This window comes from Liolophura sinensis, chromosome 8 (genome assembly GCF_032854445.1).
Source record: "Liolophura sinensis isolate JHLJ2023 chromosome 8, CUHK_Ljap_v2, whole genome shotgun sequence".
Taxonomy (NCBI): Eukaryota; Metazoa; Mollusca; class Polyplacophora; order Chitonida; family Chitonidae; genus Liolophura; species Liolophura sinensis.
In genome coordinates this window covers 38,960,119-38,977,050 of record NC_088302.1, presented here as the reverse complement: position 1 = coordinate 38,977,050, position 16,932 = coordinate 38,960,119, and the positions used below count along the sequence as shown (strand labels likewise).

The 16,932-nt window shown below is 37.5% G+C and overlaps 1 protein-coding gene across 1 annotated transcript; it reads right to left on the bottom strand.

Annotated features, from left to right (window-relative positions):
• Positions 1-10,993: 10,993 nt before the first annotated feature.
• Positions 10,994-14,179, bottom strand: LOC135472779 (uncharacterized). Its single transcript, XM_064752447.1, has 2 exons — positions 13,867-14,179; positions 10,994-12,927 (listed from the first exon to the last, which is right to left on the bottom strand). Exon 2 carries the CDS (start codon positions 12,921-12,923, stop codon positions 12,165-12,167), a length of 759 nt encoding a protein of 252 aa, XP_064608517.1. The 5' UTR covers positions 12,924-12,927; positions 13,867-14,179; the 3' UTR covers positions 10,994-12,164.
• Between the last annotated feature and the right edge of the window lie 2,753 nt (positions 14,180-16,932).

Here is a 16,932-nt window from a genome sequence, read left to right as displayed (position 1 = left end):
CCAGGATCAATCCTTGATCGAGTCACACCTAAGACTTTAAAAGACGAAGTTGTAACTTCCTCGCTTGGCGTTCAGCAAGAAGGGGATAGTGCAACGACTAGTTGACCCGTATCAGTATAATGGCTCGGGTGGGGCGGCTTTCTTGCCTTTGGTAAGTCGTCTCAGTGAAGCAGCACTAGATAAAAGAGCAATGGAAATCCGTCCTGTAACAAGGAGGCACATTACACGTACATGCACCCTAAAGATCCCTTCGTCGTCATATGAATGAAGAATTGTTGAGTACGATGTTAAATCCCAAGCACTCACTCACTCACTCTCAGAAGGTAGCGAACAGTACAGTTCGTTTTCTGCTTGACGATCGGGAAACTGGAATGTTGGACGTAGGTTCCGGGTTTACACGAACAAGCCGGTAGTTTTAATGACTCTCATTGGCTGCAAGGCAAAACACCCCAGCATAAATTACAGGGTGTCAAAGATGGAGGACGCCACGGACTTAGCGATTTATGCCAGCTTTACCGTATTCAGGCTTTACGTGTATGGCGAGGAAAAATGGTGAGCTGCGTGAGCAAGCTTACATACAAAAACATGTACATAATGCAATACATTATGGCCTAGAATACCTAATGTCCAACAGGTGACATATGTACACCTCCTAAACCTTCAGCCAGGTACTACAAATCAATAAACTTGTACAGGTGTAATTCAGATGTTTGAACATTTGGGCAAAAAATAATGAGATTGTGAAGAAAAGAGGTGGACATTGTTAAGTTATTCGAATCACATGAGTATAGCACCAATCAAATAAATTAGACCAGTAGTCAGTTTCATGAAGCATACTTAGTGTTAAGTAGCCCGTAACTAAGTGCATTTTGTATCTCTACAACAGACGTCATCATGAAAAGTTAAGTGAGTTTCATGAAACCAACCCCAGTTTTAAATTTTTAAGTTGCTATAAATCAGTTAGTCATTTCTCCAGATGTTTCATTTAATATTTAAAGCACGATTAATTTTTGAGATTATTATAGATTTAATTCTTTTATTAGCTGAATTGACAACTGAGAAAATAAAAAAATACTTGTTGCTTGTTGATATATTGATCTGCTGTTTACTTATACATGAATTGAAATTAAGTACAGACCTTGGTTTAACATGGTTAATGTTTACTTTGCTGTAAACTGGGAGCATGATATCTTACATATAAAGGTACTGTGCTGGAGGTGTCAGTGCCATGGACACAAGACGAAATTCTGTGAATTCTACTAGGACAAAGGCCAGACAGAGAATGCCACAAAATACAAAGGACTACATAACTCCTTGTCCAGATACACTCAAACAAAGCTAGCCAACTCTGTTTCAAATATTGTATCTTGTGATGTGTCTTCAAATGTTGATATGTTATTCTCATGTTCTGCTCAAGGCCTTAATAATGCAGCAGTAGTTACCTCAAATCATACTGATATATCACTCCCCTCATGTCTGTCATATTTATACTTATCATGTTACATGAATGTGATTTTTTTCCATTATCTTAACCTTCTGTAATTTATTGAGGAGAGTTTAGGTACCTGTGATCAGACATTTTCCGCCCACAAAGCCTATGTCAGAACAATGTTCCCCTTAAGCAAGAAATCTCTTATTTGTTCTCCAATTCTTGGCCTATCCTTAAATCTACCAACTGTTTGTCTCGCCCACTGAAATGTGTGCCACATTATGCCCAAACTTGATCAAATTAAAGTTTTGCTATCTAAAGCAAAAAGAGAAATAGAAATAAAAGTTTCCCTGGGACTTTTCTTATTTATTTTGTGTGCTGAAATGAGCATTGATGGATATAACTGTGAACGTAAAGATAGGAACAATAAAGGGGTGGTGGGATAGCAGTGCATGTATCAGACTCTCTGCCTTATAACTGTCGATGTGATCTTGATGACAGTAGTTTAGAAGTACTACGGCTTGAAATCAAGCCAGCAAAGTCCAAGCCATTCTTAACCTCCTATGTATATAGACCCCCAAAGCCTCTTTCAACATGGACACAAGAAAACAAACTTACAAAATGTATATTATGAACAAAAAGAACTGGTTCTCCTGGGTGATTTTGATGTAGACTTGAGTAAAAACATCGCAAAGGATAGGTAGACTAGTATGACAGAATCTTTAAATCTGATTCAACCTGTGAAGTCCCCGACCCTAGTCACTTCATTCACGTCGACTCTCATGGATCACGTATGTGTGACCTCAATTGAGAAAGTCGTACCTGTTCAAGTCACTATTCTGGCCATAAGTGATCATTTTTCGATCTGTGCTACTCTCAAATCAAAGATTATGTACAGAATTAAGCATTAATATGTTACAATTCAGTATAGAGAATGTAAAGATTTCAATGAAAATCTTTTGCACCAAGACTTAATGGATGTTCCACGGAGAAACTATAGATCAGATAATAAATTGCGAAGCAGCTGTGAATGAATGTTCAAGTCTATTCCAAGATGTTCTAAATAAACATTCTCCCTTGAAAACAAGAGTCAGATACCTTTCACAACAGTCATGGGTTACAGAAGATATTCTAAATTCTATGCATCAACAAGATATGTACAAACGAAAGAGACATGAGGCAAATCAGAAACACTGGAAAAATAAAGTGAACAATAAAATTGCTTGTGCAAAGAAATGACAATTTACAAATGAATGAAAGAAAATGCATTTTCTCCCAAGATAATTTGGGAAATCTTGAGAAAATGTAATCCTTTTCAAAAGAGTCTACATCCTGATGCTATCACTGATGAGAATGGTGATCATAATTTATCACAATAAATGATCCAGCTAAAATTAGCCATATGTTCAATACCTATTTCTCAAATGTAGCCCAACATTTGATGGATATTAATAATATAAACAAGGACAGTTTTGTCCAGAGTCTTGAAAAACTCAGGGAACAAGTTGGGGAAAAAGTTCCTCATGACACCTTTTACTCCATATCAAATATCTTGTATGTTTTTGTATTGCAATACCTTTTAAACCTTGATAAAAACAAAGCCAGTGGTCTAGAAAATGTCATTGCTAGGTTTCTTTCATCAGCAGCCCCCATTATTGCAAAATCTTTGACCATGCTAATAAACAAATGTCTTATGACTAGTTCTTTTCCAGACATGTGGAAAATTGTGAAAATTATCCCTCTTCACAAAGGGGTCCAAAAGAAAAAATTGGAATCTATCGTCCAATATCTGTCCTATTGTGTTCAAAAATCATTGAACAAGGTGTACCTAACAGTTTATATGAGTATCTCTCAAATTTTAAATCATTTCATGAAAATGAATCTGGCTTCTTCTCCTTACACTCTTGTGAAACTGCTTTGCTGAAAATGGCCAAGCACTCTCGTAGGGCGATAGATAATGTGGAAGTTATTGGAACCATACTTGTAGACTTGAAAAAAGCATTTGATACTATTATTGGTAATAGGGCGTCTTCCAGCACCTTACTTCTCCTGCTGGGTGGGGCAGTTGCAGGGACAGCACTATTGGTTGAGTTGTTGCTTAAAACCACAGTTATAGTCAGATAACGAATGAAATGTACATACATACATGCATGTATGTATACTTTCACTGTATCAATTATACTTAGATGTAGTATTATTATTATTATAGACAATCTTTTCATAAGGCCTTGTAACATGCCTGCACACATGTACATTGTTCATACCAAACAGGGGATGGGGAAGGGGCCATCTCCCACTCAATTGGTTTTTTTCTCTGTACATGTGTGTAGGAGATTCCAGCCAGCAGTGAGGAAGGAAGGGGTTTGTAATAGGGCATCTTCCAGTACCTTTCTTCTCCTGCTGATTGGGGCAGTTGCAGGGAGAGTACTATTGGTTGAGTTGTTGCTTTTATATATATATATATATATATATATATATATATATATATATATATATATATATATATATATATAAATGTGTATATATGTATATATATATATATATATATAAATGTGTATATATGTATATATATATATATATATATATATATATATATATATATATATATATATATATATATATATATATAAATGTGTATATATGTATATATATATATATATATATATATGTATGTATAAAGCATCTCTTTTAGACTACATGTTGCTGTATATTTGTTTTATCTGCGAAGGCCTTGGGGAAGAACAGTTTCAATGTAAATTGACCAAGCTACCTTCGGTAAACATTAGATATATAATAGGTATTATTATTATTATTATTATAATAACTATAAAACTTTGCCTGATAGTATTGAAACAGTTTTTAACATCTGCCATCTTTAATATGACACTATGACTTTAATGCATGTAATAGGCAAATGGAGGCACCAAGTACACATGATGATATGTAGATTATCAGGCTTGTGGAAGGATGAAGTTTAACTTGAATACACAGTGGAAAACTTAATGTGTGCTTGTACGTTTCATCACATATATTGATTTTTGGTGGAGTTTGTATAATTGTGCATATGGTATAAAAGACACTGCCAGCAAGAAACAACCTTCCCATCAAGCCTCACTGATAGCTCAGTTGGTAGAGCGTCCGCTTCGGGAGCAATAGATCCGGGGTCAATCCTGGATTGGGTCACACCTAAGACTGTAAGAGAGGAAGTTGTAACTTCCTTGCTCAGCATTTAGCATTAAGGGGATAGTGCAATGACTGGTTGACTTGTACCAGTATAATGGTTCCAGGTCAGGAGATGCCTTCAGTAAGTCATCTCATTGAAGCAGCACTAGATAAGCGAGCGGTTGGAATGGGTCCTGCAACAAGTAGCCACATTACAAGTCTAAGGACTCCTTCATCGTCATATGACTGAAAGATTGTTAAGGATGACGTTAAGCCCCATGCACTCGCTCACTCACGCAAGCCATACTCCCCCACCCACCACCGGACCCCCATTGCATCTGTGGCTCAAAGTATGTAATGGTTCATTTGGAAAACTAAGTTGTTTTACTGTGCAATTCTGTCATTATATGGCAGATAAGAGGATTGCAACACCTCTGAGTTCTGTTCATAGGTTTTGCATGCTCAGTCCATTTGCATGAAGGTGTGTTACTTAACCAGGGAGCCCTTCCCCAGGGTAGATCGTCTCTCCAGTGGTGGCAAATCTGATCGTGTCTAGAGGTGTTATTTCCATTAACCAAGACCCGCAGAGGGAACTCTGTGTGACAGTTCTGTAGGGCATGTGCTTTAGTATTCATTTCCATTTAAATAGTGTGTGAAATGGATGAATTAATTTCTGCTTGTTATGTTCTGCCCGGATCGTTTTGATACAGTAATTGAATGTGTGGAAAATTAAATGGCAAATGTCTGTCATACATATTTTATAGGTAGAAGTGTGCCAGTATAAAGAAAGCGCTGCATTTAACATTATTATTTCGGTCATTATTATGTGCCTTGATGAAGGAGGCTAGTACGAATGTTGACTTCTAAATACAGTGCTGCCACATTGGAACACCATGCTGTCTCACTGGAACACCATGCTTCCCCTCATGAACACCATGCTGCCTCTCAGGAACACCATATTGCCTCACTGGAACACCATGCTGCCCCAAAGGAACACCATTCTGCCTCACAGGAACACCATGCTGCCTCACAGAAACGCCATGCTGCCTCACAGGAACACCATGCTGCCTCTCATGAACGCCATGCTGCCTCTCATGAACGCCATGCTGCCTCTCATTAACACCATATTGCCTCACTGGAACATCATTCTGCCTCACTGGAACATCATGCTGCCTCACAGGAACACCATGCTGCCTCACAGGAACACTATTCTGCCTTACAGATAGTGTTCCTGAGAGACACCATACTGCTTCACTGGAAAACCATGCTGCCTCACAGGAACACCATGTTGCCTCACTTGGACACCATGCTGCCTCCCAGGAACACAATGCTGCCACACTGGATCACCATGTTGCCTTCCTGGAACACCATACTACCTCCCTAGAACACTATGCCGCCTCCCTGGAATACTGTGCTGCCTCACAGGAACATCATGCTGATTTACAGGAACACCATGCTGCCTCAGTCCTCTGTTGCTTCACAGGAACACCTCGCTTCCTCACTGGGACACCATCCTGCCTCACTGGAACACCATGTTGGTTCACTGGAACACCACACTGCCTCAAAGGAACAGTGTGGTGCACTATGTTGCTTCACAGAACACCATGTTGCTTCACTCTAACACAATGCTTCCTCACTGGGACAACATGCTGCATTGCTGGAACAACTTGTTGCATCACTGGATCACCATGCTGTCTCACAGAAACATCATGTTATCTCACGGGAACACCATGCTTCCTCACTGGAACACCATGTTGTCTCACTGGAACACCATGTTGCCTCTCAGGAACAGCATGCTGACTGACTAAAACACAATGCTGCCCCACTGGAACATATGATTTCACTGAAAAGCGTACCATGCTGCACCACAGAAACTTACTAGAACACCATGCTGCCTCACAGAAACACTGTGCTGCCTCACTGTAACACTGTGCGTCATCAGTGTGCTGTGCTGCCCCACTAGAACACCATGCTGCTTCACAGGAACGCCATGCTGCTTCACAGGGACACTGTACTGCCCCACGGGAACACCACGCAGCTTCACAGAAACACTATGTTGCTTCACAGGAACACTATGCTGCCTCACTGCAGTGGTGTAACTTAACGCCTGCCCGCATGCTAAATGCAGGCAAAAATCGCTGCAGGAATGTTATAGGCTCGCGTAGCCTGCGCGATCGGGCAGCCACTATTTTTCGATATCCATTTTTTTGTTTTAAAATAAATTCAACTCTTAATGTCCTATGGATGTCACGCGTTACCCTTTTACTCTTCTGATGTTGTTGTTAGCTCGACAAACGTGCCTCTGCCACACAAGAGTTCCACCAGTGGGTGAGGAAGTTTTCTGTGTTCTCTGTGACTTGGTTCCTTGCGGTACAGTAAGCACAATGCATACATCCAGTACGACAAGCAGGGCACAGGAGAATTTGTATTTTTAACGTCAAATCCGTTGCTAATGAGAAGCAAACTTTGCTCCGAAAAATCCAAACAAAGGTAAAGCTGCCGGTTCTTTATCATCTGATCGCAATAGGCTATATGGCCATTGCTCAATTAAATTAAACGTTGAGGTCTGTTTTCAACAATGTCTGATACTCAATTCGTAAAGTGGGCACTTTGCGGAACGAAGTTGGCCATTAAATCCACTCCAAAACAGCGGCACACGCCGATTTCTGATGTGGACTGAGAAGTGAGTGGTCTTTTTCAATTACTCCTGTAAGTTTCAGTCGATTTCAGACCAGATGCACAAAACATGAAAAAGTGTTGACTTTTTTTCTTTTCAATATCGCGGTGTGCATGTGCGACGCATGGGCGTATCCAAAATCCATATTGTATCTGACTCCACAGGCAGAAAACCTGCATAACGAAGCAGATGTGCACATGATATCTGCAAGCCTTGACTGGAACCTTTAGAATCGACTGACTCAGCAAATGTGTTCTTTCTATTCCATGTCCATAATGACCGATGAAATCATCGTTAGTTGTCAGTTAAGACTGTTTTTGTGGTCTTGTCTTGTTAGGTTGTTTTCTGTATCTTTTGGCATGCGGTTCTGAGGTTTAAGTACACCCAACGTGCCATAACAGCAGATAGTTATTTTGATGAGGGAGAAGGAAATATTTCTGTGGATTTCAACAACATTTCCACTCGTAAATGGACTTATGCTCGCAAGAGTGGTAATAAAGATCCTATTGTCTTTTATGTACACCACAAATTGGCGTGTTTAGCCATTTCAAAGTGGATTTAAATGCCCACTTCGTTTCCACAAAGTGCCTTGCGGAATTGACCTACCGGCCTTTTTAATTCAGTGGTTAAACATTGAGGCAGGTAAATATTGTTGAAAATTATTGTTGACATCAGTGTTTAGTTTAATTGAATTAGTATGACCAAGACAGGAGAATGATCAATTTATATAATCTATGTTATGCTTTGATTCATTTTGTCATCCATTCCTTTGAAGGCATTTTAATTAGTAATATTTTGTTGCCTCAAAATAACACCATGCTGTCTCACAGGAACACCATGCTGCCTCACTGGAACACCATGTTGCTTCACTTGAACACCATGCTGCCTCACTGGGACACCATACTGCCTCACTGGAACAACATGGTATGGTTATAATTGTGCAGTGTTTATCTACAATTGTCAGTCAAGCCAATTGATGTGGCTATACATTAGCACATAGTCAACAACATGTTAATATTTTTCTATTGATATGTACATGCAATGTACAATTAAGTGTCTGTCAGAGTATAGGCTACTTGTTCAAAGCTAATACTACAGCTTCGGTACATGAAGGTACATGTATCATCATTGCAGGTAGGAGTTGATGTCCCAGTAGGTAGATGCATTTTCAGTGTAATTTTATTGTAATAGGTAGCACACAGTCATATGTAGACCAGGCATATTAGCTAGGCCAAAACACACCACAGGTGAAAACAGGTGTGTGAATGATCATGGGGCAAAGCAAACATTCATTGTTGACTTGTGAAGGCATATATACATTTATAAGTATAGAGGATCTGTATATGTGCTGGTAGTTATATATGGGTATATCTATCTGATATAGGCCTCCCTTATAACTAGGTACATACATCTTGACATACATAACTTGAAGGAGTTTATTTACCATTGCCATTTTGTCTACTGACCTAGCCATGGCAGAATCTGATATTGCAGTATTCATAGTTTTGCAGTGATGTCATAGCTGCTCTGAACCAATCATCAGCAAACCCATTGGTCATGTGACTAAAGTACTGAAGTTGAAAACAAAGCAAATTTAACCCAAGCCAAATATATAGGCATTGAAGAAGATTTAGCGTAAAAACTGAAAATGTAGCTTTTAGGGTAAGAAATCCTTTCTGGAAAAGTAATCAGTATGTATCTAGCGTCCAGATATGATAGTTGCAGTGCCCTGTGGTGCTTTGAACTTCAGGACAATCAGCAAAAATCAGCATTTCATCCGTTTAGCTCCACATTACCTCTTGCCCCTTGGCAGGAATTTTACGCTGGTGCTGGAATCGATGAATTGGGAATTCTGTACCAAGTTTTATGGACCATATTAAAATTAGTTTCCAGTGATGTGAAACTTGGTGATTGTACTTTGAAATTTGTATCTTCATCTTTGGAAGAAATTCTTGTTATATTTATTGGTATAATGTTTACTGATGCAGGCGCAAAAAGTGCTGTATATTCCAACATTTATTAGTACAGACTATTTAGGAGGAAAAAAAGTTTGTAATATGGCACTGCTTCCGACATGTATGAACTGGTCCAAAAACAGTGCTATAAATTTTCAGCATTTTATTCATGGAAACAAAAGAAAAAAAAAAATGATGCTGAGTGTGAACACCTAATCAGTGGAATGTACTTAATATGATGTCCTTAAATTTTGCTACATGCAAATATTAAGGATCTACGTATAACACTGTCAAAATTTTTTTTCACATTCTTCAACCATTTTGCAAGCATATTCTGAAGGCAATATTCTGTGTTGGCTGATGAAGTTATACTTTTTGTGAAACCCTGACACTGGGCATTATTATTAATGTATTTTTGTCTCCAAAATACAATAAAAATGTGTATAAATTATACTGAAAGCTGCGCTTTTATATGCGAAAAATTTGAGGAATTAGGGCAAATGTATAAGGACCAAGATAGTTTGTATTTATTTTCTAAATTGTAACGAACTGGAGCGACCCTGAAAACACTGTTTTATGTTTGGAGGATAATATGCAAACAAACATATGCATGCAAAGTTTTCTGTTTCCACTTTTCTCTGGTGTGATGTCCGCAAGAACACATGGTGCCACCCATTACTTCAGTTATAAATGTAGCTTCTAAGAATGCTGTACACCTTCAAACACTTTGACTTATCAGTCCACCATGATTGCCTTATTTGATGTTGTATCCTCCGGATTTAACATCACCCAAAATGTTGTCTGGTCATGGATACAGAAACTTTTGTATGCTACGGTAATGATTATGTGTTTGAAGACTCTTCAGTTATTGTGGTTAAATGATGTTATTCCTGTATACTTATAAACCGAGGTATAATTCTGTTCTACAGGGTTTCCTTCATACATACTTTAAAATTTCCACCTAAAACTGGTCAAATTATAAGTACAAAGATTTTTTGGCTTCACAGTGGCTGTCCTTTTATATAAGCCTGTGGTGTTTTAATTTTTGGGGAATAAAAAACGAAATGAGGAAAACAGATCTTTGCCTGTAAAACTGTTATTTTGTTAAACTAAATAAACTTGTTAAGTTTATTTAAAAGCCCTGAAATATAACAAGGCACCTTCCATGATGATGTGGAAAGTCTTGAAAAGTAATGTCTTCAGAAATAAAACAGGTTGCTATCCTGCTGTAAATGGAATTGAAGTCATGAAAAGTAACGTTTACAAGATTATCATAAGGTGGACAACAGTGCTAAATTTCCCATTACAGTAAACATAGAGACACTACTGGTACTGTAATTCTTCAACCTTTTATTCAAGCATATTGTGAAGGTATTATTCTGTGCATTACACTTTTTGTGAAGCTTTGAAATTGGCCAGTCCAACCAATGTATTTTTTTATCCAAAATCAACTTAAAAATGTGCATAAATTACACTGAAATTTGCTATTTTGTATACAAGAAGGCTGTTGGTTTATATATATTATACATGTATTAATTACCATAGAGAAACTACAGGTACATATACTACTGGATGATCTTGGCATTGCTGTTTAAAACTGCAGCCCAAGTTTTGTAAGGAGAAGGAACACAGGTGCATTTATTTTACATTATATGTTGGTTTAGTTGAAACTTGTTGAAAACCTTTTCACCAGGAATGCATGGAAACTGTGTGTGAAGCTCTCATATACAATGTATAAGCACAACCCTAAGACAGCAGCACATGGGTGGAGGTTAAATGGTCTACATTTTCAGGCGTTTTCCTTCACAACAAATGAAAGCATACAAAGTTCAATCAGAAATACCTCTTAGCAACATATTTAAAATCAAGAACATTTCTTGTCAATGGAGAAAAACAAGTTTTTAGTGTTATGAACCTGCCTCATTTGATTTGGCTCACTTAAAATGTTTTTCGCCGCCATTGTATAAGTGAAATATTTGAGAATGGCATAAAACAACAATCAAATAAATAAATAATATGTTCTTTAGCTAGAGTCCTAAAATTGTATGAAGAATTGATTTATCTTCATTTGGTGAAATATGTCTTCATTTTAAATGTTCAAATGTTCTTAGCTAGTGCAGAGCAAAGTAAAGGGTTTACGTAAAACAAAAAAGATTACTATATACTATATACTCTGTGCTTTAAATTTATAAATGATAAATATAAACAGAAGTGTAAAATGTAATGTGTAGCCATTTTAGTGGCTACATGCATGCATGGAACTGTTTGTTTGATAGTTGTCTAAAGATGTAAGATCAAAGCAGTCTCCCAAAGAGCTTCCACATTCCCAGGATTCAGGTTAGTACTCAAAATTTAGGAGGACTCCACTTGTTATAATTAAGACAGACACAGCTGAAAGTAGGCAAGCACGACTGGGGTGTAGAAGGTGTAGAGCCCCAATGAATTCTAGCTGTTTATGGTGTCCAGTCAGATTGCTCTCATTTCAGACTGCTAGAGAGAAGTCTGCAAATGAAAGGCGGCAATGGTTTTTGCTCAGAAGCCACTTCTGTCGAAGTCAAAATTTCATTGATCCTTCATGATAACATTAGATCATGCCTTTCAGCTGTCACATTATAGACACTCAACCAAAGGAGATCAAAGAGTGGACAGTGGTAGAGTTGCAGCTGTAAAGAGTAATTTTACAGTATCTGTTAACTTGGTTGGCCAAAGGTATAATTATACTAGTATAAATATTACATACCGATTAATGTGTTCATAATTACCAATATCAGCACTCGGCTAGAAATTATTTTTATAGAGTTTCAAAAACTAAAAAGGACTAGTAGTAATTTAGAGGGTTGTCAGGATGTATATAGGTTGAAAAGGCATTAAAACAAAACATTGGCTAAAACAGAACATTGGCTGTATATCATTTTAAAGTCCAGTACCACAAATGGTGTATCTAGTACAAGTCTCCATTGCTTCCCATGGCTCCCCCATCTTTTAGCACTGGTCGTGATTTTTGACTGGTACCTTTACTAACTCTGTCATTAGTGTTTGTATCCTCCGGATCTATTTCTCTCATTTCCTCAGTATACACAGCCGTTGGGTTCTCATACTCATACGTAAAGGAAGAACGATGTTTGACACGAACTTCTCTCGGAGTTACGTCCCCTGGAAATTTGTCTCTCTCCTCAGCCGTGTATCTGAAGTGATGGACAGCACAGATTAAGGCGATTAACAGCATGCTGGAGCCACCAGCTATTCCGCCCACCATGGTGCGGTAGCGATACCTGGCCCAGAGATCACCGAAGTATGGCCCGTCAACATTGATGCCTAACTTAATACTGTAAATCTGCTGGTCAGGCCTGACTAAGATGCACACATACTCCCCAAAGTCTGTGTCGTCCACAGCCAACAGGGTGAGGTTCCACCCAGTGGGGTGCGTCCCTGAGGTGAAAAACGTGTCCCGCTCCACATTACCTGTGACCTGCTCACCTGAGGGCAGTATCCAGAACAGCTGAGAGAAGCTGTTTGAGTGATCAGTCGTGGTCGTTAGATTTAGCTCTGGACTGTCACAGATGAGACTGAATTGCCGATTGTACTCCAGCTGGTATTTCGGCCAGCTACTCTCTGCCTCATTCGGTTGTGCAGAGAGAACAGCTGTGATAAATATGGCTGTTGTTGATGTGATAAAGGCTATAAACCTGGGGGTGGTCATCTCTCTGAAAGCAATTGACGAGGAAATAGCTGAAGTTTATAGATGACATTTTGCTCAAATTTCAGGGCATAATGTTTAGGTGAGGTTATATGATTGAAGGTGAAAACAGGATAGATACAGCATCAAAACGTTCTGTATGGTGATGTGCATGTCAGTAGTCCATCATTGCACACTTGTGGCTTGTCTCTAGTACTTTTTGGGAGTTCTTGCTGTGATCTGTGTCCAATCATTCGATTATTTTAGCCAAGCTTCTGGCAAACTGATGGCAGGCTAGTAGCTCACTAATGGATTGCCACACAGAGTACTTTAGGGTCTGCCATTGACCTGCAAATTATGGGTTGTGAGTTTCCTCTGGGTTCTGCACGATTTTGTCCCACCATAATGTTTGCTGCTCTTGTATGTGTTAAATAGTCCAGAGTTTGGTGCAAACCACCAACCAAATAAATAAATAAAAGTTTCGGTTGTGTTGTGCATAGAAATTTATTCTATTATGCTGTCCGCTAGTGTTTTAACCTTCACTTGTCTGCAGCTAGTTTCTGTTCTATAATAATACTTCGTATTGTTTGTTGGGTGTAGTTTTTAATGGAATCAAATAACTAACAGATATATAACATATCACCCTCACCAACTTTCCATCAAATATTGGAAAAATCGTGTTAGTTTGTCTCATCTCTATGATCACAAACATGTGTACAGCTCAGTCCATTATAAAAACATGATGTTAACCAGGGTACTGATGTTGCTGTATGTTTATCACACGTAATAGAAGGCAGGTGCATATGAAAGAATATTCATTTAATCATGATTCATTACATGATGCAGCTTTGAGCTGTCAGTACAGTTTTAATCATGAATCACATGTGGATAGTATTAAAGCCATTGGTTTACTCTAAAGTAATGTGAATAGAAAGGGGGAAAATGAAAAAAATCAGAACTGACTTACCAAATTTTTCAGGTTTAGTCTTTGGAAGAATCATATCAAGAGCGACGCAAGTATATTGTCGCTACATGCTTATAAATAAATACTGTACACTGAACTGTTTAAAAATGATATTTGAATGGGTTAAAGAGCAGGCTCTATTCAGGCCTGTGTTGTATGTGTAGTATAATCAAAGTCCATATGGAGATACTATGTCCAGATAACGCCTCCTTATGCAGGACATGATCTCTCAGGTTGTTGTCTCTGTATCCTGTGGCTAAATACTTTGTTTTCTGGGTCAGATTTATTCACTAGTAGAAACAGGATCCCCAATGCAGAGGCTACAGAAGGCTTATCTCTTATCTATATCTTATCTGCATTTATGACATTATTATTTGTAGTAACCTGTTATTGTTTGTAATGATTACTTATTATTTATTACAAATAACAGATTGTTCATAACAATCTGTTATTATTGACATTAATGTTATTGCTTGTACAAAAAGAGGCCACAGAAGGCTCGTCTCATATCTTTATCTTATTTACATGTATATTTATGACATATTATTATTTGTAGTAACCAGTTATTGTTTGGAATAATTACTTATTATTTAGGCCGTACATGGGAAGGTCTGTCAGCAACCTGCTGATGGTCGTGGGTTTTTCCTGGGCCCGGGTTTCGTCCAACCATATTGCTGGCCACTGTGGTATAAGTCAAAATGTCGTATAAAAAAAGTGCAGCATAAAACACCAATCAAATAAATAAATACGTATTATTTATTACAAATAACAGATTGTTCATAAAAATTTGTTATTATTTACAATAAGAGGCTACAGAAGGCTCGTCGCTTATTTATATCTTATGTACATGTAAATTTATGAAATATTATTATCTCTAATATTCTGTTATTGTTTGTAATAATTTCATATTTTTTCATCTCCTCCAGCTAAGTGATATAGATATGATGCCCTGGTATCATACCTTGGCTTAAAAAGATGTTATTGTTTATAACAACCTGTTATTGTTCATAGCAGTCTCTTATTGTTTGTAACAACTCGTTATTGTTTGTAACAACCTATTATTGTTTATAATAACCTGTTATTGTTCGTAATAACCTCTTATTGTTTGTAACAACCTGATGTTATTTGTAACAACCTCTTATTGTTTGTAACAACCTCTTATTGTTTATAAAAACCTCTTATTGTTTGTAAGAGCCTCTTATTGTTTGTAACAACCTGTTGTTGCCTGTAGTAATATATTGTCTGTAATATTTCTTTATTGTCTCTGATAATTTCCAGTTGTTATTTCCGATGCAGCCATCTGTTATTATCCATAATAATGCTATTGTTTGTAACAATCTGCCAGTGTACATGTGCAACAATCTATTATTATCAGTAATAATCTGTGAGTGTCTCAATAATCTGTTGTTGTCTATAATAGTTTATCATTGTCTGTAAGAAGCAGTTACTGTCTGAAAATTGTCTATAATAATCTGTAATAAGGTGTGTTGTCCTTATTGCACTGCACATTGAAGGATGTGTAGAGAATATTGCACGGCGATGCTTGAATAACATAAGATATTATTTGGATAATAGATGAAGGGTAAACCATAAGGTTTGTCATGTCCACCATTCTGGAGGACAATATGTTCAGTATTCAAACTTAGCAGTGTATTCTGTTTGTTCTTGTCTTCAGCAGTAGACCTTCGATAATATGAAATTCATTGTAGTGAAAAGTATTTGTATTATGTAGATTGTGAATTAAAAACTTTTATCTGTTAGAGAAATTCTAATATTTCACCTTTTGTAACTAAATGTTCTTACACAGAAATAAACATTATAAATGCAAAAGTGTGGCAGACATAAATTTGTTGCTCAACCGTGTTAAATTATGGTTGAAAAAGAGATCTGTTCATGTCAGATTATTAGAAACTGTATTTTTTTTGTCTGTGTGACTTCACATTGATGCTAAAGATTAAGGTCAGTATACTAAATTATATGGCTTCCTAGCAGGTTCTTTTGATGTACAGTAAAGATGTAAATGCTTGTCTGAAATCTTTGACTTGATGAATTTATGTTATTTACATCATCACTCAGGTGTTACATCTCAGGAATTGGTTACAGTAACCTGTTAATCTTGCACCCTGTCATGTGTTCATTTGTGTGTGAATCGCTCAGTAAATCTTAGTCTGTCCATAGACTTTATAGTATTGTCAAAATATACAAGAACGCTCTTCAATTCACTGTACATATTGCATAATATAAAGCATTAATAAAAAATACATTATAAATTTATTTATGGATCTTTTAAGTTTATCTAGAGATTGCCCACTAGAGCTGCTCGCCTCTTGCTACCTGAAAGCCGTTAGCCGATGAAGATGCTGGACCAACTGCTCTGGCATATAGACTGATAACCAGTTAGATACAAGTCATATATACATGTTGTATTGAAATGATGCTTTGGACATTTTCCAGGAAATACAAGAGAAGTGTCATTCAAAAGATACTCCTCAGTCAGACGTTTTCCATGCTGGTAATACTTTTGTTGATAACAGCATTGTAACATACGGTCGGTAATAATGGATTGTGATGCCGCCATGTAAATCCGTCGACACACTAGTCGGATTTTTAGAAATTCACGAAATATGCCTGTACATGTACAAGCGAAGTGTGACCCCGGCTTATGTGAAAATTGACCTGCTGCTGTTATATTAACTGATATACCGCTGGGTAACCAGGCAACCAACCATCCAATCAGATATGAAAGACTGATACTTATGATCTAGTGGGGGAACAATCTGGTGTCTGAGTTTCAGGTGTGGAATTCTTGACTTTTTACAAAGTGTAGGAAATCATCTGAAGTGATTAAAGTGTATCAGTAAATGGCATGCCTTACTTTGTATTGGTCCATGTTGTTATTGAATCCATTCCTCTGAAAAATGTCTTTCTTTTTTTAGAGGTAGGGGGAGTGGAGTGGTTGTTTCATTTTTAGTCAGACAACATCCTGAAACAAACGTCATGATATCTGTTGAGTGCAAATGTCCCCCCATGCCTTACGAAAAGAGAAGAGCATTTTTATCATATAGAATC